The 22,766-nt window shown below is 39.5% G+C and overlaps 1 protein-coding gene across 8 annotated transcripts in view; it reads left to right on the top strand.

Moving 5' to 3' along the window:
* LanB1 (laminin subunit beta-1) overlaps positions 1-17,669 on the top strand; it is a 35,796-nt gene extending 18,127 nt beyond the window's left edge. Inside the window, exons 1-3 of one of the 8 annotated variants that reach the window (XM_073971358.1) lie at positions 2,706-2,852; positions 10,819-10,887; positions 10,952-17,669. In XM_073971358.1, coding sequence (XP_073827459.1) covers positions 11,368-16,797 — 5,430 coding nt within the window. In that variant the 5' untranslated portion in view covers positions 2,706-2,852; positions 10,819-10,887; positions 10,952-11,367 and the 3' untranslated portion in view covers positions 16,798-17,669. Of the gene's footprint in view, positions 1-2,705; positions 2,883-10,818; positions 10,892-10,951 lie in introns of those variants that run through there. The other 7 variants (XM_073971357.1, XM_073971365.1, XM_073971361.1 and 4 more) reach the window with 7 other exon arrangements.
* Positions 17,670-22,766: the final 5,097 nt, after the last annotated feature.

The following is a 22,766-nucleotide window of genomic DNA, read 5'->3' as shown; positions in this document are numbered from 1 at the left end:
CGCCATATTGAAGGGGTAGAATATAGGAAAGGTAGAAGTTAAACAGAACATATAATTGATTATAAAATTTCAAATTTATCCGAAGGGTAGTTTGCTCGATGTCCTAAAACATCGTGGAGTCCTTGACAGTATCGACGAGTTTTGATAAGTCGAGCGCCACCAACGCTGTGCTATCTCATGGCATGATCTGGTTGTGTCCTCGACTGATATGTAGCTACTGTATAGCTATCTGGAATGTTGGGGTGGCCCTGTCCATTTTCCATACTTCGGACACGATGTTGGTGCCTAGCGACATGTTGAGAACTTCCATTCTGTGTTGAAATAGCCATGTCCGTATGTCCGTCGGTTGAAATCAAGATACACCTCGTTAGGATAGAGCTTTATAATTTGGTATAGAAGTTTATATTACTCCTAGGATGTTTGGTATTGAAAATGGACTATGTCAGTCCACGTTTTGATATAGCCTTAATAGATAGGTACCTCCCGATTTTTTGTACTTTGAAGGCTGTAGCCTCATCCCACCGAAATGACTGAAATTTTGTCAGTATAGGTCCGTCCGTCTTCATATTGCCCACATAGAGCGGTACCTCCCGATTTTCGGTATTTTAAAGGTTGTGGCCTTAATATACCACTGAAATAGCTGAAATTTGTTATTTAGTCTTCTTTGGGGGGTATAAAAATTTCCCCCAGAAATTTGTCGTACATGGTCACGCCTTCATATAGCCCCCATAGAACGGTACCATCCGATTTTGGGTATTTTAAAGGATTTAGCCTTAATATCTCACCGAAATGGCTGAAATTTGGTATTAAGTCTTCGTTGGGGGTATAAAGCTTTCCCCCAGAAATTTGTCGGTACAGGTCCACGTCTTCATATAGCCCCATAGAACGGGGGTTTTGTCACATTATCTTACCGAAATATTCGAAATGTGGTATTTAGTATTCTTTGAGTCTTGAAATGTTCGGTTTGTCGCTATAGATCGACGTTTTGATATAGCTTCCATAGAACGGTACCTCCCGAATTTCGGTATTTTGATGGTTAGCCACATTGTTTTACCGAAATTGCTGAAATTTTGTATTTAATCCTCTTCATAAACGAAAGGAAACTAATTGTTCCATTTTACTTCAATACAACTCGTGGTGGAGGGTATACCAAGTTCGACCCGGCCGGACTTAACGCCGGTCTTACTTGTTTTGTATTGTGTTTAGTCAGTTAAGATATTATCCTACAATTGCCCAATTGTCAGCCTGAAATGCAAAGGAGTTGCATATAAGGCTGAGTGTTTGTGCGAATCTTAATATGAAACACTGACGTAGACATCAGAAGTAAAATATTTGTGTTGAGAAAAACAGTCCATATTGAGTTATACGAATAGTAATCTAAACTTATGGGCCGATTCCGTACAGCGAGGCGAGTCGTGTCGCGTTGCCAAATGCAATTTTTAGATTCCGTACGGCAATATTCGCCTGACGCTGTCAAATTTTGTCTCCGTAATGTTCATTTTCCGGCGACAACAAATTAGCTGTCGCCGTTCATTTTTACTAACGAATAAAAATAAATGAAAAAAAAAAAATAAAAATAACTTGTTATCGACGATTATTTTCTATCGCTGTACGTAGTGCATTTTTTAAATTTTGTCACAGAGACGATAGACGACGCGACATGACTCGCCTCGCTGTACGGAATCGGGTCATTAATTTCAAAAATATTTCAGTAAGAAATGTTAATCCACATTGAACATTTCTTCCAAATGTTGTTTTCATATCTCCTCCTCTACTGTATTCAATAAATAAATTTTTGTTAAAAAAAAAACACAAATTTTGTGGTACCACTGTGCATGGTGCGTAAGTGGTTTTATATGCTTCCATTTCACCACGTTGGATATAAAAAGAAAATCCCATTATTTCTTACAAACGGAAGAACGCGCTTCCACAATGTTTCCATAGCATAACAGCCTTTGGGATCTATTCTCAAAAAAGTAAAAAAATTGCTTCAAAATCTATGTCTTGTCGTGATTTCTAATCAGTGAATGAACTCTTATCGCTTAAGAAAAAACCCAAAATAAATAGTAAACCTCTGACATAGATTAATATCACTTAGAAGAGGAAGGGTCACAGAAAAGTTCAAAGTGTAACAGAACCAAGTGAAAATTTATCGAAAATACACCATAACCGTTCTTTAATGTTTCAGTAATTTTTTTTTTGTTTTGATTTGCAAAATCCTTAAAAATAAAATTTTGATATATTTAAGATTTGTCGGCAGGCCAACACAAGTGCCCCAGCAACAACTACAACAAAAAACAACCCCTACACTTAGCCTAATATGTTTTATTGTTTTTGTTTTTTTTTTAAGATGCTGATAAGGATTTTCTTGAGTTTAAATTTCAAAAAATATGAAATGTATAATAATGAGTCCACATGTCATTGTATTTGTTTTAAGAACGCGCACTGATAAAAAGAATAACGAAGCATATTTTTTTCTGCTTCAAAACTATAAGGCTGGCGGTGGCTGTCAGTGTGTCGTCTTAAACCCAAGAGGAGAACTCTTTCTTTTGAAAAATTCTTTTATCGCCTTTTCCTACAATACATAATGGATGCCTCCACGATTCTTCAGTGGTGTTTGTTGCTCTGCTTGCAACGAACGTCGTATGAATAAACACACATTGGCTTACTATGGTATTTTCGAAATTATGTGGACGACGTCCAGTTAGTCTAGAAGAGATTGTGGTCGGGTTCGGTTCATTACGGCGGATAATCGAGTATATTATAGACGATCTATAAAGAAAAGTAAAGATCAGTCAACGGATATAAACCTTAATCCATTTTTTGTTTGGATATAAAACCAAATATTACCGGTATATAACGACAGTGATTCCTACTCTTGTGTGTGTGTTCTTGTTTTTTATTTAATTTTCTGGATTATCACAGAAAAACATGATGTATGAATGAATTGTGAAATGTGTGTTGTTGTTGTAATAGAAAATGAAAGAAATATTCATTCATAGTTAAAAATCAGAAAGGAAACGTTTTAAGTAATCGTCGTGTAGACCACCACAAATGCCACTGATAAGACGGCAACCACAACGACAATGGCGAATAAGAATGTTGGCTTCAATATTCTTTAATCTCAAAAAAGGCGGAAATTCGAAAAGAAATGTGTTCTGAATACTTTCACTTTATCAATTAGAACTAAAAAAATACTCTGGTTTTTGGATTAAAGAAATTTTCAAGAGTTTTTTAAGAACGTTTTAAATTTTAGTGATTTTTACTCGAATGTGTGACAACTAAAATTAGTGATGGTTGGATGGATTATTTTAAGGACTCAACTACTTGGCAAACATAAATTATTTTAAAAATAATGTATAATTAAAATAAATTTATTTTTTTCCTGAGTTTTATCTTGGATCTGAGAGAATTTGGAGTGTTTGGGTTATTACCAAAGGACTCAAATACAAAAATCTAAATTTCCTCAGCATAATTCGGGAGAAATAAGAATTTCTTATTTCGTGAATGGAATATTTTTCACAGCATTGCAACAGTTTTCTAAATATCCTATCCTAAAATGATTATCCCTACTGAACTTAAGGAGTTGCTCCTACTTGCAAACATAGAAAATGTGGTAAAAAGGAAAGGGAAGAATCCTTAGCCACAAATATGGATATTTTAACGCCGACAGTATGTGTAGATGAATTCTGTTTCAGGCAATTTGGAGTCCATTTAGCAATGGCCGTCCACCTGTCCACCTGGTTGGATGGAGCGCACGATAACTCGAAAGGATCAACCGATTCTGTCCAAAATTTTCACCTCGTAATATTTTATCTAAACTTTGATCAAGTTCGATGATGGGCTATATCGTTCCACACCCTTGCGAACCTCACCCACGAACATAAAAAATTGTTCGTTAAAATGGTTTGCACAATAACTCTCGAAAGTAGTAACGGATTTGGACCACACATTGCACATATGACTATATCAGTTTACTTCTTCGAGTATATCCCACACAAAATTTGGGAAAGTGCAGTTTAATACCTGCTCTTGAATCGTGTTGATTTTTATGCTCTACACCACTATGTGGGGAGGGTATTATAAGTTAGTTTTTGTCAAAAAGTTTGTAACGCATCGAAATAATGGTCGTAGACCCATACATGTATATATATACCAAAATGAATGTCTCGACGAGCTGAGTCGATCTGACTGTGTGTGTCCGCCCCACCACGTCCGTCCGTCTGTCCATCTAAACCTTGTAATCACGCTACAGGTCGTAATTTTCATCGGATCGTCACCAAATTTTGTGTGTTGATGGGGAGGAGAGAAAGAAGCCTATTGATTTTTGTGATGTTCGTATAATATTTAGGGGCCGGAATGGGCAAAAAACTTATTTGGAGAAAAAGTCAACTTTTTTTAAAGCGAATATATCAGCTTCTGCCAGAAGCAATGAAAATATCACCTTTCTAATAGTACGTTTATATATAACCAGATTTAACAAACCCACTGGGTTTTAAATGTCAATTCCATTACAGACAGAAATTTTTGTCAAATCCATTCAATATCAGTGTTTTGAACCTTCAAATATTTATTTAATTGTAAAAAAGTATGAGTTTCAATGCGGAAATGGAAATTTCTATTATTAAATTTGCTGTCGACAACGCAACTGGAGTTGGATTGCTATCCATAATCGACCCCTTAATTGTAATGGCGAATATCATAGCTTTAGTTGGGGACCTTCCAAACGCAAAGCCTGACTATGAAAATAGAAAATTCCATCTTTACAGTGATGCAAAGTAGGTTTGCGTATGTGGCCAAATAACGGAGATATCGCAAAAGTCGGCAATACTACCCACTTTTCCATTTTTTTTATACCCTCCACCATATAGCCCCCATAGAACGGTACCTCCCGATTTTCGGTATTTTGAAGGTTTTAGCTTCATTATCACACCGAAATGGCTGAAATTTGGTACTTAGTCCACGTTGGTGGTATAAAACTTTCCCCCAGAACTTTGTCGGTATCGGTCCATGCCTTCATATAGCCCTCATAGAACGGTACCTCCCGATTTTCGGTATTTTTAACGTTGTGGCCTCAATATTCCACCGAAATTTGGTATTTAGACTACGTTGGGGGTACTCAAACTTCCCCTTTAAATTTGTCGGTATAGGTCCACGCCTTCATATAGCCCCCATGGAAAGGTACATCCCGATTGTCCGTATTTTGAAGGTTGTGGCTTCAATATTCCACCAAAATGGCTGAAATTCGGTATTTAGTCTTCCAAGAGTTATAAAATATTCCAGAAGAGTATTATCAGTATAGGTCCACGTCTTCCTATATCCACATAGAAGCGTACTTTTTGATTTTCGGTATTTTTTAAGTTTTAGCCACATTCTCTTACCGAAATATAGGAAATTTGGTATTTAGTCTTCTTTGAGTCTAAAAAATTTCCGTCAGAAATTTGTCGGTACAGATCGACGTTTTGAAATAGCCCCCATAGAACGGTGTCTCACATTGTTTTACCGAAACTTGTGGTGGAGGGTATAACAAGTTCGGCCCGGCCGAACTTAACACCTTTCTTACTTGTTTTATCAAGTTACAGGTTGAAATTTTGATCGGATCGTCACGAAATTTTGAGGGTTTTGGTGATGGTCGGAATGGAAAAACTTATGTGGAGAACATTCAACGTTTCATTCATATGCAAATATATAATTTCGCTCATAAGCTCCGAATGCTTTGCGGATCTTTTTTCGTTTTTAAAGCACCACATACAAATCTCAACTTCTTCGACTTAACTTGACATACTGCCGCTGTAAATTGGCAAATAATACTGGATAATAAACATTTAATGTGTTTAGAGAATATTAGAATATTTCAATCGCAATCAAATTTGTCGACATAAATTTTTCGATTTTTGTCCACGGGCGGTAACACAGTGCAGAGGAGATATCGATAAAAGTCTGTAATGCATCCCATTTTTCCATTTTTTGTAATCACGCTACAGGTCGCAATTTTGATAGGATCGTCACGAAATGTTCGTGATCTTTCGAATGGTCGGATAAAATTCAACAAAAACAAAAATTCAAGGTTTTATTATGCGAATATCGCCGCTTTTAGTAGTCGTATTCCAAAAGGAAAGTCCGTCTATAGATGAGGAAAATATCACAAATTTTTTATTTGAATTGTTCTGAAGAGCATCCCAGCTTTGGTTGAATGTGTTTCAACAATAAAGACATTCTGACCTTTAAAATGTTCCCAATTTCGTTACCAAAATTGGTGTAACGCTTGTGATGTTGAAAAAGACACAGGATATCCAAATTTCCAATTTATGGAATTTTATTTGCATGTCAGATATTTCTGCTTCTGTTAGACATATTCCAAGGAGAGAGCTTGATCCCAGCCAGCATTTTTTGAAAATTTAAAAAGCTGGAATATGAGCTCATTTTCTGATCATAAATCACTCCTTTGTCGGGAGGAAAACGTAACCTCAGGCGACTCTTCTAAACAAATCACAAAAGAGTCTTCCTTTGCATTAGTTTCGAGTCATTTTTGCCCATTTTCTGATGGTATATAAAGTCTTTTTCGAGTCGTATTTCAATCATTTATTGGTGATTTGTTGATTAATTTGGAACTCTTTTTCGAGTCTTTTGAGAGTCATGTTTATAATCGTTTATGAGTCTTTACGGAGTCATTTATGAGTCTTTTTATTTATTATTCTTATTTACATATATATATGGCATATTTGTATAAGGTAGAAGTGACAATCAGCTGTATTTTTACTTTTTTTTGTAAATTTAGTTTTCAAAATGTAATAGGGTCTGCTCATGAAATTTGAAACTTCGAAATTTGCTACCATAAAATACTTATTTTTATCGTAAACGTGTAATAACAATGACCTACGACAGTTCTGAATGCTTTAAATTTACATTTAAATTCAAATTTGTTCTATTTTAGAGGATTTTCAAAATGTATTTAGAACGACCCCATTATTAAATATTTTCTTTGACATTACATTTTCTATAACAACAATGTTGTGTTTGTAAATTTGTTAGTTGTTGTCATGGCACAATTACCCAGGTAGTGGCATCGTAAAATTTTGAATATGTTATGTCAAAACTTTCTTTATGTTGTTGGGGAAATTACAACAAAAATAATTTTTTTATAAAGGGATTTGACTTTTTATATTCGATCAGCTGGTGTGCTACCACTACCTGGTAGTTCTGCCATGGTTGTTGTAATTCATGCATTTACCTTATATGAATATTCCTTGTACAAAGGCTGACTTCCGAAACGCCAGTTACTTTGTATTCGTGCATGAAAGTAGGAGTTCTTAGATCGAGTTCCCCACTACTAGAATTTCATAAAATGACTCTAGTATTGAAGTCAATCTAAGAACCCCTAGTTTCATGCACGAAAACAAAGCAAATGACGTTTCGGAAGTCAGCCAAAATGTGACTTTTATGGTAAAATATCAGAGTTATTGCAAAAGGTCCTAAGCTATTACAATTTTAATATTTTGAAGTTTTTACTTTAATAACAAATACCTCTCCCTCTACTTGGTGTATTAAAAACATGTAAAATGCTAATCAAGAAGACCAGCAAAGCTTTCAATCAGTACCAAGTAGATGTCAACAGTAGTCAAATATAAAATTAAATATTAATTATTTTGGTTCACTCGCCTTAAGTCATTTTGTATAAAAACCAGTAGGCCTATTCTGTAACTTTTATCGATTGAAAAGTTGTTAAAATTTCTTTTGTTTTTGTAACAACAATAAAACAAACAAAAGAAATTGTTGTAAAATAAACAATGAGTAAAGTTGTTAAAAAGTTACTGAATAGGGGGGCTGATAGGTGAAAACTTTAGTATCTCCTTAAAAGAAATGTTTACGAGTGAAAAAGCTTATCAGGTATGTGATGGAAAACGATTTCGAGCTCAAAACGAGTCAAAAACGACTGTAGGTGTGATGTATGTACATTTTCCGACATCGAATTGTTTTCGATATCGGTTTCATATTCCATTTTGTTCTATGGATAAATTGATCAAAAAGACGTGTGATGCAATCCGATAATCGTTTATTTTTCTCGTTTTGAAAACGGTCACATTTTTGTGATCGATTGAAAAACGATGTAATAAATTTGGATAGATTTTTTATGAAAAAAAGTTTGAAATGTAAGAACGGGAATAAAAAGATAAAATAACATTTATTTTCCTTATTTTTGGCATATTTTGTTAACAAAATATTTGATATTTTGATAAAAAAAGGCACAGGACAAAAAATCTACTTTTAAAATCTGTGTTTTCTCCAAATTGGTGAAGACACCCGCTTAATATGTTGTTATGCGCTGTTTGTAGTTCTCATCATGTAATAGCACAAGAATTTCCTCACTAAGCTCTCATATAGGCCAATTTCAATAAGAACACATATTTATTTTATTTTCCATTAAATTTTGTTTCGGATTTTGCCTTCCCCACAACAAAAAGTCTTTTATGTCGCTTTCAGCTGGAGATTCGGGATCACTAGTCCGTTTTTTGTATGTGGGAATTTAATGAAATTGAAACAACGTGAAATTGAAATTCGATGCGGTTCCCATCACATCTAAATACAATTCACTCGTTTTGGACAAATCGTTTTCATTTCGAAATTCATCACATACCTGTATGTACAGGGATAGTGGTGTAGGGTATCACATAGCCTTTGCTCATTTGTTTTTGCAGAAGTTTATTGTCTTCATCCTTATTACGACGACACAATTTTTTTCAGGAGCATGTCCATACTTCCTGAGAAAATGGCAAAAATACCCTACGGCTACGATGTGCAGCTTTGTCCATATTTATATTAGGCAATTTTCCTTGCGGTAATTGTCAGTTTGAGGAGCCTTCTTTACCAAAGGCGAAATATGTCATATCACATAGTGGTTGGTGTGTGGGTTCGAGTCGTCGGCTTTCCCTTTTCAGATACATTATTGATCATTAAGCTCGATTTCCAACGAGAAATTAATTAAAAACAAGTAAAAAGGTATCAGTCGGCTTTGCCCTCAGTCTGTATATGTTGAAACAATTTTTTTCCCAAAAAACGTATGTATTTAGGGGTTTTTAAAAATTTTGGGAATTTGAACCGACAAAAATGTTCATTAGGATTAGAAATCAAAAGTTTTGCGGTGGAGATACTAAAAGGAATGGATTTACATTGGCCATTAAGTGGATCTCCAGCCACTACATATTGGGCCATAGGGGGTTTTTACAACCTTCGGGATGTTTGCTCAAGAAGTATGGACTTGCCACTGAAAAAACGTTTACCATCGTAATTGAGGCAGCGAATGCAAGTTGCTTCAACAAAAATCAAAGTGATTGGATAGCAGGTCTTAAAGCGAACTTATCCGAAATTTTGTGTGGGAGGAACCGGATGGAGTGGACAAATACAGTCCATATTTGAACCTGATCTATATCTGGTTGATATATTAGGATGTGTAAAGTATGGACCAATTCGGCCACTCTCTTCAAGAGTTACCGTATGAACAAATTTTCCGAATATTTTTGAACTTTTGTGGGGGAGGTACCTGAAGGAGTGGACCGATATGGCTTATCTTCAAACGTAAACTATGTATGGACAAAATATTACGAAGGCCAAATTTTGGACCGAATCAGTGGATCCATTCTAGAGTTATCTTGCGCTCCAACCACCTCACACGTTGTCACAGGGGTTTTTGCAACTTTCAGGCTATTTTCTCAGGAGGTATGGACTTGCCCCTGATGAAACTTGTACCGTCGTATGGAGGGCACTGAATACAAGTTGCTAAAACTAAAATCAGAGCGATTCGAGAGATGGCCCTAAACTAAACTTTTCCGAAATTTTGTGTGGGAGGTACCCGAGAGAGTGGGCCGATTGAGTCTATATTGAAACATTATCTAAGTCTAGTAAACATTTTACGATGGGCAAAGTATGGACCAACTCCCTTCAAGAGTTATCGTGAGCACAAATTTTCCGAACATTTTCGAACTTTTGTGGGGGAGGTACCGGAAGGAGTGGACCGATATAGCCCATCTTCGAACTTAAACTAAGTTTGGGCAAAATATTACGAAATCCAAAATTTGAACCGAATCGGTTAATCCGTTCGAGAGTTATCGTGTGCACCAGCCAGACAGACGGACGGACATTGCTCAATCGACTCCAAATTGTCTGAAACACATTTCGTCCAAACATACTTGGGGTCTAAAACCATTATTTCGATGAGGCACATTTTGCCCGTATGAAAGTGTATATACCCTCGTTAGCATAAATGCTGAGGGTATAATTAAGATCAGAATTGTTGTAGGGGTGATTCCTGGTCATTACCAGCATTAGATCTATAACAACAAAGTGTTCCCACGTATTTGTCAACATTGTGTACTGCAGGCTATGTGAAGATGTAGAAGCTAATGAAACAATGTTGCACCCTCTCCGCCGGTGTCCGTCCTAGACTGCCAATTAATAGACATAGACTGTTTGGTCCCTTGAGATTACATCTCTCCTTTACTTCTCTTCCATAGCTACTGAGACCCTGTGAACATATTTCAGGAGCCTTAAGTGGCTATGGGGCGAGCATCCCAGACGTAATAAGTTCAATTAATCCCTTTTTCATCCTTACCTCTTTGCTTTATCTAATTTACTCTTCCCTCTTTTCCTACCCTCCTAACACAATCTTTTATTTCAACAGAATTAAGCCTCCAAAATAGTAGGCAATTTTAATTCGTGTGTCGCGTTGTTGTTTTGCTCCGAAAAAGAAATCTCTATGTGAACCCCTTATATGCAGATTAAAAACAATTAAGAACTTTAACTAAAAATTATATTTCATTTCAGATCCGCAACGATAGACGAACAACTAACGATATCAGACAAATAAAGTTTTAACATTCTGAAAAATCAAAAGTAGGTATGTTGAATGTGATTTAATATTAACTTAAAAAATTAACTCTTGTTATTTGCTTTATAGGTGCAGAATTACACACGAAAGTAAATCATGTTTTGAAAACCAAATCCATAAAACAGAAGAGGAAACAAGGAAGTCTTTCCAGTAAGAATTGCGGCTTCCTTGCTCTAAACCGAATTGAAATTATCTACATTGTTGTTATTGCAAAACAAAAAAACAAGAACGGTCAAAGAAATAAGCCCGACTTTGAAACGAAAGTAGGACGCTTTTTGCTGTGCTGTGCGTGCAGGCACTTGTTATGTATAACGACAACGATTACGACCGGAAATTTATGAACTAAGAACAACGCACACAAACAAACATACATACAAAACAAAAACACACACAGTCACCACATTCTTCTCACCGAAGAGAGAAATCTTCACAACTGAAAGAAAAAACAAAATCACCCAAAGAATTGGTGGTGGAGCAACATAATAATGACGAAAATATGTTGGAGCGGTGCTGTTAGCAGCAGTCGCTTCAAGCTAACAACTCTTATCAATCGCCGATTGATTCTTGTACTGGTAGCTGTGCTGAGTGTGGCGTGTTTAATTGGCACAACAAGTGGTCAACATGCTGGAAGACGTGACAGGCCACGTAATCCTCCCCGGCAATTCATTAAAACACATCCTTGCGAAAGATCCTCATGTTATCCGGCTACGGGCAATTTACTCATTGGTCGTGAATCACGTTTATCCGCCTCATCCACCTGTGGTTTGAATTATCCCGAACGTTTCTGTATCCTCTCTCATTTACAGGATAAGAAATGTTTCCTTTGCGATACCAGGGAGGAGACACGAAATGATCCCTACAAAAATCATCGTATTGGCCAGATTATTTATAAAACCAAACCTGGCACATCAATACCCACATGGTGGCAATCGGAAAATGGTCGTGAAAATGTTTCCATTCAATTGGATTTGGAGGCCGAGTTCCATTTCACCCATTTAATTATGTCATTTACCACTTTCCGTCCGGCGGCTATGTTCATTGAGCGCTCCTTTGATTTTGGCCAAACCTGGGATGTTTATCGTTACTTTGCCTATGATTGTGCGGAATCCTTCCCTGGCGTACCGGTTGTATTGCGCAATATTACCGATGTTGTTTGTACCAATCGCTATTCGAATGTGGAGCCATCGCGTAATGGTGAAGTTATTTTCCGAGTTTTACCACCAAACATTAATGTCTCCGATCCCTATGCTCCACATGTCCAGAATATGTTGAAGGTAACCAATTTGCGTGTTGTTTTCAAGAAGCTCCATAAACTGGGTGACAATTTACTCGACAATCGTCTGGAAAACGAAGAGAAATATTACTATGGTATCAACAATATGGTGGTCAGAGGTTCCTGTTCATGTTATGGTCATGCCTCCCAGTGTTTGCCTTTGGATGGCACCGATACCAGTGATCCGGATATGGTACATGGTCGTTGTCAATGTACCCACAACACTAAGGGTTTGAATTGTGAAACCTGTGAAGATTTCTTCAATGATTTGCCCTGGAAGCCGGCCTTTGGCAAGCAGACCAACGCCTGTAAGAAATGTGAATGTCATGACCATGCCGTCAGCTGCCACTTTGATGAGGCCGTGTTTGAAGCTTCGGGACGTGTGTCGGGTGGTGTTTGTGACAATTGTATGCACAATACCCAGGGTCAGCATTGTGAGGAATGTATGCCATTCTTCTATCGTGATCCCAATGAGGATATCCGCAGCCCTTATGTGTGTAAACCATGTGAATGTGACCTCATTGGTTCTTTGGATGAGGGTATTTGTGATTCACCCGACCCAGATACACCTGATGTGGAGGCTGGCTCATGCCATTGCAAAACCAATGTCAAGGGTAGACGTTGTGATGCCTGTAAAGATGGTTTCTGGAATTTGATAGCCGAAAATCCTGATGGCTGCGAGCCGTGCAGTTGTAACACTTTGGGTACTGTAGATAATTCCGGTTGCGACATGATTACCGGTGAATGTAGATGTAAACGTTTGGTCACTGGCAAGGATTGTAATCAATGTGCTGCCCAAACATATGGTCTATCGGAATCGGAGGATGGCTGTACACCCTGTGATTGTGATGCCGGTGGTTCCTATGATAACTTCTGTGATGTTATTACCGGTCAATGTCGCTGCCGTCCCCATATGACTGGTCGTCGTTGTGCCCAACCCAAACAGAACTATTTCATACCACAATTGCAACTCACTCACGAGGCTGAAGGTTCAACCCATTGTATTTCCTATTCCAATGGTAATGGTAATTGTACAATAATACCCTATCCCCACAATCCGGAACGCGGACCCGAATGGACTGGTATTGGTTATATACGTGTGCCAGAAAATTCAGAATTGGTCATGATTGTGGATGATATACCTCGTTCCATGCCCTATGATGTGTTGATACGTTATCAGTCGACCTCACGTGGAGATTGGGAAGATGCCTATATAACATTGATACGTCCCGATGAGGTTGATCCTGAGGGTGATTGTGCTGATCTGGTGCCACCCGGTTCCAGTGTTTATGAGTCGCGTGTGCCATTTGTGCTCCACGATCGCGATCGCCAGGTTATTGCAATGCGTGAGGTTTGCCTTGAGGCTGGAAAGAAATACAATTTCAAAATCCATTTCGAGAGGAGACGCCACAATGAAGATAATCCCACTTCAACAATCTTAATTGACTCCTTGACCCTGATACCCAGAATTGAATTGACCAGCATCTTCCGTGGTTCACCAACGGCCGATGCCAGACGTCTGCAATACTATCAAATGGGTTGTAATCAATCGCTGTATGACATAACCTACAGCAGCTATGCCGATCAACGATGCAAGGAGCTGGAGGACTATGTGAGCACTGTTATTTATGATGGTGCCAGCATGTGTAACTGTAACCCCACAGGTTCATTGAGTAAGGAATGTGATCCCCACGGTGGTTATTGTCAATGTAAACCAAATGTTGTGGGACGCCAGTGTGACCAGTGTGCTCCTGGTACCTATGGCTTTGGTCCAGAGGGTTGCAAGGCTTGTGACTGTAACAGCATTGGAGCCAAGGATAATAATTGTGATGTGTTGACGGGTCAATGTGCTTGTCATCCCAATACCTATGGCCGCGAATGTGATCAATGTCAACCTGGTTTCTGGAATTTCCCCAACTGTCAAGCCTGCGAATGTAACGGTCATGCCCAGCAATGTGATGCCCGTACTGGTCAGTGTTTGAATTGTGCCGACTATACCACCGGTTATGGCTGTGACGCCTGTTTGGATGGTTATTATGGTAATCCCTATTTGGGCAGTGAAATTGGTTGCCGTGCCTGCCGTTGTCCCGACACCATTGCCAGTGGTAATGCCCATGCTGATGGCTGTTCCTTGGATGTGCGCAACAACAACATGATTTGTCATTGTCAGGAGGGTTATGATGGGCCACGCTGTGACATTTGTGCCGATAATTACTTCGGTGATCCCGAGGTGCCTGGCGGTTCCTGCCAGAAATGCGATTGTGGCAATAACATTGATATCTACGACACTGGAAACTGTGACCGCCGCACAGGCAAATGTTTGAAATGCCTTTACGACACTACCGGAGACCACTGTGAGCTGTGTCGCGATGGCTACTATGGTGATGCCCTGAAACAGACCTGCGTACAATGTGACTGTGATTTCTTGGGTACCAATAGCACGGTGCAATTCTGCGATCGTGTAAGCGGCCAATGTCCTTGCTTGCCCAATGTGGTTGGTGTACGCTGTGACGAATGTGCTCCCAATCATTGGAAGATCGCCTCTGGTGAAGGTTGTGAGGCATGTGAATGTGATCCCATTGGTTCGTTGTCGGAACAATGTAACCGTTACGATGGCCAGTGTGAATGTAAGGAAGGTTTTGGTGGTCGTGCCTGTAACCAATGTCAAGCCAATTACTATGGTAACCCCAACAAAGAATGTCATCCCTGCGAATGTGATCAATACGGCTCAGCTGATTTCCAATGTGATCGTGAGACAGGACAATGTGTGTGCCATGAAGGCATTGGAGGCCACAAGTGTAATGAATGTGCCCGTGGTTATATTGGAGAATCACCCCACTGCATGCCTTGTGGTGAATGTTTCAATAACTGGGATTTGATTTTGAAGGAGCTGGAAGAGGCAACCAGCGAAACTATACGCCGGGCCAGTGAAATTAAACTGATTGGAGCCACTGGTGCCTACACCTCTGAGTTCAACACCTTGGACAAGAAACTGCAGCACATACGCGATCTATTGCAAAACACTTCGGTCAGCTTGAAGGATATCGACAGTTTGGACAAGGAAGTGGCTGAAATGAAACTTAAACTGGGTAATGCCCATCAGAAATTGTTGGATACCGAAAACAATCTGGAGGATATCTACTTCTCGCTAAGTCTTTCTGCTGTTGAGGTTGAGGCTTTACAAAACCAATCTGCCTTGGTGAAGAAACTCTCCAAGGAACTGAAGGAACACGGCATACAATTGCAGGAATCGAATATTGAGGGTGCCCTCAATCTGACCCGCAATGCCTATGACAGGGTTCAAGATTTGTCGGAAGTGAAAAAGAAAGCCGAAGAATTTGCCTCGAATACCGATCGCAATTGCAAGCGTGTTGAAACCCTGGCCAATAAAATGAAGGAGGAATCCTCGGCCGTGGAGACCAACGAAGAATTGATTGATCAATATCGCGAGGAGTTGTCCAGCCTAACAGCCATGATACCCGAATTGAATAATGATGTTTGCGATCGCATGGGTGATCCTTGTGACAATATTTGTGGTGGTGCCGGTTGTGGTTCTTGTGGTGGTCTGTCATGTGAACGTGGCGCCTTGACTCGCACCGAAAAGGCACTGAAGGTGGCCAAGGATACGGAGCAAGAAATTAAGCAAAAGAAAGACCAAGCTGATCAAACCATACGTTCCCTGTTCCAGGCCAAGGTAAATGCCTCGGAAGCCTATCAAAAATCCAAGAGTGCCCATGAAGATGCTGAACGCTACTTGAACCGTACCCTGCTAAACATCAAACGTGGTGAGGAGATGATTGAAAATCTCAATGAATTCATGTCGAACGAAACTGCCCTGCCCAGTGAATCAAAGGATTTGGCCCAACAAACATTGAGTTTGGATTTGACCTTAGATCCAAATGAAATTCAAACTTTGGGTGGAAAAATCAATGATGCCGTTTCATCGTTGAAAAATGTGGAGGCAATTATTTACAGTACCCGCGAAGATCTGCAACGTGTCAATGAGTTGCAGGCCATTGCCAACAACACCAAGGAATTGGCCAATAATATTCTGAAAACTGCCAATACAGTTGTGGAAAATCTCAATGATGCCGATGAGGCCCAAAGTAAGGCCGGTGATGCAATTGCCCAAGCCAAGAGTAACATCGAATTGGCAGCACAAGATCTTGATCAAATCGATAATGAGACAGGCGAAGCTGAAGCACCTGCCAATGCCACGGTCCAGCATGTGGAAGAGTTGGCCGTAAAGGTGGCACGCCTTAATAAGAACATTTTCACAAACAAACTCGATGCCGAGGAAGTGAAAAATGAAGCCGACAAAGTAAAGGAATCGGCCAAGAGTGCACGTGAAGATGCCCGCAAGCTGCAAAATGCCTCCAATGTTGCCAATCAAACGCTGACAGATCGTGCTGTACGTTCTGAAAATGCCCGCGAACGTGCCAAAAAGTTGCTACAACGGGCCTCCAAACTCACCGTGGAAACTCAAGGGCAATTGAGTGAGCTGAAACTCATGCAAGATTCGTACAAAGAAAAGAGTGATCAGTTGTTGAAGCTGCAGGAGGGTCTAATACCATTGCAGGATGAACTGGCGCAACATTTCAAGCACATCAAAGCCACTGCGGAACATTATATGCAATGTTAAAGGGACACGGGCGAGAGTAGAGTGACTAGAGAAAACCCAACCTACTTAAAAAACAGGAATAGCCAGCCTCTCCCTTTTATTTTATAGGTTTAAACAAATTCTTTTCAAAAATATAAATAATAATCTATGAATACAACAAAGCCATAACGAAGAAACTACAAACACGCGAGTACATTGTCTTCTTTTGTAATTTGTCAACCTACGATTTTTCTTAAGGCCCCTCTAAAAAAATATTTAAGGTTATAAATGTCTGTGTCAACAATGTTTTAAGCAATATAGTTGTGTTTAATTATTAAGTAGTACACCCGCCACCTCCTGCCCCCCACCTTCCCATAGTGTAATTCTTTTTTTATAAATTAAAATGCAATATCCTCATAGGGCCCAATCACCTCCCCTTCCCACCACACTTCACTTATTTAGTTTTAAACAAACTTAAGTTTTTGTTGCAATTAAATCATGTGCCTTATTTTGTTTGTCAACGAACATACCGCCGCCCCTCCGATTATAGCCATAATTTTTTGAACAAAAAAAAAAACTACAAAAATATTCGAATATGCCATAAAATTTAAGTGAAATTTTTTCCTTTAATAATTTAAAGTATACGGGATGGAAGATCAGTGAAGATTCTTTATGTTGCTGGACAAAGATCTGTTGGCCGCCAATACAAATTAAAAACATACTTGATCCATTTAAAAATGATTCCTTTGTTGGGCATCATGTTGCCTATCTTCATTGGCCTTGCATCCCAAACTCATTAATTCTTTTTTTTTACTTTCATAATATTACAAACGAATCATACATTTTATATATAACTACCTATTATTTGATAATGATGATGTGAAATAAATAAATAAAAATTTATATAAAAAATATATGTACATATGTGTTTCATTGTAAAGGACTCTGAGGGAATGATAATTAACTAGGTGGGCGGGCGTTACGTACTGATGTTGTAAGGAGTTTTATGGTCTGCGAATCATCCCCTTGGTAACACTTTTAAACGATTTAATTATACACTATCCCCCAAATCCGGAACGCGTAACCTAACGCGTAAATGGGTAGCATCAAACGAGAAAACGAAACGTGGACTAACTCTGGTCTAGAGACTCTAAATCTGCTGTCAGAAGTGCATTTTCCAGGCTGTACAGACCTAGAGAGTGACTCGCAGCAAACGAATCACAATCAAGGCTGCACGGCACAGGACGAACAACTGATTGACAGCTTAACTAGCATCCCAAGAATAAAATGGGCGATAGACAGCTTCCAACCCTATAAATCTCCTGGACCGGATGGCATTATACCGGCTATGTTGCAAAATGCAGCTGATTCGGTACTGGCTACCATAAAGGAAATTTACAGGGCCTGCCTGCGTCTGTCGTACATACCTAACCCATGGAAGGGGGTAACGGTGACTTACATTCCCAAAGCTGGGAAGCCTACGATAACAATTATCGTTGAGTGGCGTTGCCAGTTGTCAAAATTGATCCACGTATGGCAACTCTCAACTGAAGTTGCGAATCTCAGTTGACGAAGCGGCTGTTTTTCAGCAACCACAAATTTTCAGTTGCAGTGAACATTTTCGAAGAAACAAGAAGTAAAATAGAAGGAAAAATAAACATTTTATTAACAATTATTGATTGCTTGCATCATTAATTTTGTGTATCAATATGGTGGTCCATCGCAATAAGTGAATTTATCGCCTTTGGAGCGGACAGCAGCAAGTCTTTTGCAAATGAATTTGGTGACAGTTTTAGTACAAATGACGAACATCCTCCATGTATATAGCCAACTACACCAGGGAATTTTGTTTTTGAATAAAAATGGTTTTTATTTTGCCTTTTTTCCTCCTCTGTCAACTTCGAAACGATCCAATTTTGGCACAATTTGTCCTCTATGAAGTGGACAATTTCCTTCAATACTCTCGACAATGTAGATTGAGCCATGCAATTGTTGAAATCATGCCATGGGACTTTTGGAAACTTCCGTCCTCAAAGAATCGCAACGCTGCGCACACTTTTAAAAGTGGGGGTATTGCTGTTGATCGGTAACTTACTTTGAAGTTATCCTTTAACGTTTCCACAACGTAAACTACGGCATCCATTGGCAATCGAAAATACGCCTTAAACCTGAAATAATTTACTGATTATACAGATCTTTCCACATGATCATCAGCTTACAGTGCAGATGGCAATTCCAATGGATTCGACTTGTCTTTCAAATTTCTTCTAATAGATGCAATGTCCAGGGGCCTAATTCTCGCATCCGTTATCGAGCGAGTTTTTGTTCGAAGACAAATTACGAACGATCGAATTTTTTGGATTCCCTTATACGATCGGAATTATTTAAAAAAGTTATCGATACATACGGTTATCGAACGGTGAAACATATGGTAAACACAAAATTGGTCTGTTCCAGTACTGCACATTTCTACACATTTTTACTATTTTTTTCGATAACATAAAGGAAAAATCGGTTATCGGAGTAAAAATGTGTAGAAATGTGTAGTACGGGAACAGACCAAATATTACAAACAAACAAGTTGTTGTGCGGCAAAGTTTCTCGTAAAATGAAATGAAAACATGAAAATTGTTTAAAATAATAGAAAATTTTGAGAAATTAAGAGTAATAGTGACGCGAAGTAAATTCCATTATGTAAAAATATAAAAATCGCATTCTGGCGTTGGAAAATATATTTTTAATTTTTAAGAAACAAACCCTTTTTGTCTAGTTTTTACTCATTTTATTGGAAAAAGTCTTTAGTATGTGATTTTGATTAATTTTATTGCAAAATGTTTCATTAAAGTTCGTTTTGTGATACAAAAGTAATCATTTCGACACCAAATGTGTGGCGGGCGAAAACTCGCAAGACTCCACTCGAAAGTGTATTCGACAACGGATGCCGTAATCCAAATACCGAAAATATCGATCGAAATAACTCGATCACGTATGCGAGAATTAGGCCCCTGTACATTTTCTTCATCATCAAAAAATAATTCCACCGAACTTATCATTTTTTGGGACAGCAAATAAAACTTGACGATTCAATGGGCAGGTTATATTTCAATCTTGGGTTGTTTTCCAAATTTGTTCGAAAACTCAGCAAAAATATTAAAATATTGTCCAGAACACACAAAAGAGTTATCCAAAGCGCAATTATTTTTAAAATGTTTTTTTTTTTTGGCGAATAGAGGTCACAAGTTTGAAAAAAAACACTGATCGATAACATGTTTATCGACCACCCAGTTGAGTTGACATAATGGTACAACATTTCGTCTCAGTCGCGCAGACAACTGACAACGCAACTCAAGTTAATTTGCAATACAAGATAGACCCATAAATCTGCTGTCAGAAGTGCATTTTCCAGGCTGTACAGACCTAGAGAGTGACTCGCAGCAAACGAATCACAATCAAGGCTGCACGGCACAGGACGAACAACTGATTGACAGCTTAACTAGCATCCCAAGAATAAAATGGGCCATAGACAGCTTCCAACCCTATAAATCTCCTGGACCGGATGGCATTATACCGGCTATGTTGCAAAATGCAGCTGATTCGGTACTGGCTACCATAAAGGAAATTTACAGGGCCTGCCTGCGTCTGTCGTACATACCTAACCCATGGAAGGGGGTAACGGTGACTTACATTCCCAAAGCTGGGAAGCCTAGTCTTACACTACCTAAGGACTATAGACCTATTAGTCTTTCTTCCTTCCTCCTTAAAACTCTAGAGAGACTACTCGACTACGACATTCGGCCTCATCTAGATTCCAATATTATAAGCAACTCGCAGCACGCCTATATTAAAGGCAAGTCGGTGGACACCGCCTTACACGAGGTGGTTGGATATATTGAGAGGAATATGGAGGGTTCGTGCTTCACACTTGCAGCCTTCCTCGATATAGAGGGAGCCTTCAATAATGTGAATCTGGAAGCAGGAGTTTCCTCTATCCTTGTTAGGTGGTTTGATGAAATGCTGAAGAGCAGAATCATCAACTCCCATCTAGGAGAGAGTTCCGCAAGGAAACAGGTTTTCAGGGGTACGCCTCAAGGAGGAGTTTTATCACCCCTCCTCTGGCTCCTTGTAATAAACGATATTCTTGTGAAATTCAACCAACTAAGGACGAAGGTGGTAGCCCATGCTGACGATGTTGTTATCCTCATAAGCGACAAATTCTTGCCGACCACATCAGACCTTATGCTGCGTGCTTTAGTGCAACTGTCTCGCTGGGCTCGCACCAATGGACTTGGTGTGAATCCAACAAAGACTGAGCTCGTACTCTACACGAAGAAGCGCAAAATTCCCGATTTCCCGCTACCAAAGCTGGACGGTGCTGCCCTAAAACTTTCATCGGAAGCCAAATACCTCGGTGTTATCCTGGACCAACGTTTAAATTGGAAAAGGAATACTGATGAGAGGGTTAAGAGGGGTTTTATGGCACTCTATTCCTGTAAGAACTCCATTGGTAAAAGTTGGGGTCTCAGACCAAAGATCATACACTGGTTGTATGATACCGTGGTTCTCCCCATTCTTACCTATGGTGGGCTTGTCTGGTGGCATGCACTCGGGAACAGTGCACTTCTGTCCAAATTATCTAGTGTTCAAAGAGCCGCATCTCTGCTAATCTCTGGTGCCATTAGAAACACACCTCAAGCCGCCCTGAATGTGATACGTGATATCTAACCTCTGGACATCACTATCCACTTTCAGGCGTCGAGGACGGCTTTCAGGCTTAGAGAGGCAGGTATGTGGCACTGTTCACGATTTGGACATGCAAAGGTCCTCTCCCCCTTCACCGATTTACTTGAGTTTAGTGGATCCAATCACATCAGTGATTATATTCCCACTGTACTCAACTTCAACCAAATCAACGTCACAATCCCAAGCAGGGATGCCTGGTCTAGTGGTAGCCCTCCTCTTGGCGGTCTGGCCATCTACACAGACGGCTCCAAGATGGAGGATGGCACAGGTGCCGGTGTCTTCTGCGAAAACCCACCAATTAAGCAATCCTTCAAACTCGATGAGAATTGCAGCGTTTTTCAGGCAGAAATGTTTGCAATAAGGAAAGCAGTGGAGATGGTCAAAGAACTTGGGAGCAGGTGACTATTTTTGTCGATAGTCAAGCGACCCTTAAGGCCCTCAAGTCGTGGACCACAAATTCAAAAGCTATCCTCGACTGCAAAAACGCTTTGCTTGAAGTACATGATATCGTTGGTCTTTGCTGGGTTCCAGGACACAGTGATATAGAGGGAAACGAAGAGGCGTATGAACTAGCAAGGGGTGGCTCTCAGTCGATTGACTTACCAGCTGAGTCATCTACCAGACCACCAAAGTGCTACTACATCCGAAAACTTCGCGGTTTCTTTCTTGAGAAGGCAGGGCAAAGATGGCAAAGGGAACCTGGCTGCAAGGTATCCAAGGCAATCTGGCCTAGCTACTCTCAATATAGAACGAATTCTCTCTTTTCACTAAATAAGTTAGGGATAAAGACCACTGTAGGACTCATTACCGGTCATAACATGGTCAGGTCCCTAACTTCTAGATGGGACAACAATAGTGTAGATTATTGTAGGCTATGTCAAGACCCAGAAGAAACAGAGACGGTCTAACATCTACTATGTAGGTGCCCCTCGCTACCCACGAGGAGACATCGATTCTTCGGTAGATATGAGATAAATACTCTGACTTTCTTCTCCGACATAGAACCCATCTACTTATACCAATTTGCCAAAAATCTTGCATGGCTGGCAAACAAAACTAATTAATCTTTTGTTTTCATTCTTCTTTACACAGGGGATAATAACCGGGTCATCTCTGAACCATGGCCTCATCAGCCACACACCCACATCCACAGTACATATTTTTCTTCACATCAAACAACCTCAGTCCAGCATCTACCACAACCCCAGCAGGCACACACCCATATCCATTACTCATCACATCGATCACACCACACCACTCCATAACAACTA

Source organism: Musca autumnalis, unplaced genomic scaffold (assembly GCF_047663935.1).
Source record: "Musca autumnalis isolate F117 unplaced genomic scaffold, ASM4766393v1 scaffold_2, whole genome shotgun sequence".
NCBI lineage: Eukaryota > Metazoa > Arthropoda > Insecta > Diptera > Muscidae > Musca > Musca autumnalis.
The sequence above is the reverse complement of the archived record's forward strand: the minus strand, read 5'-3'. Positions and strand labels throughout refer to the sequence as shown.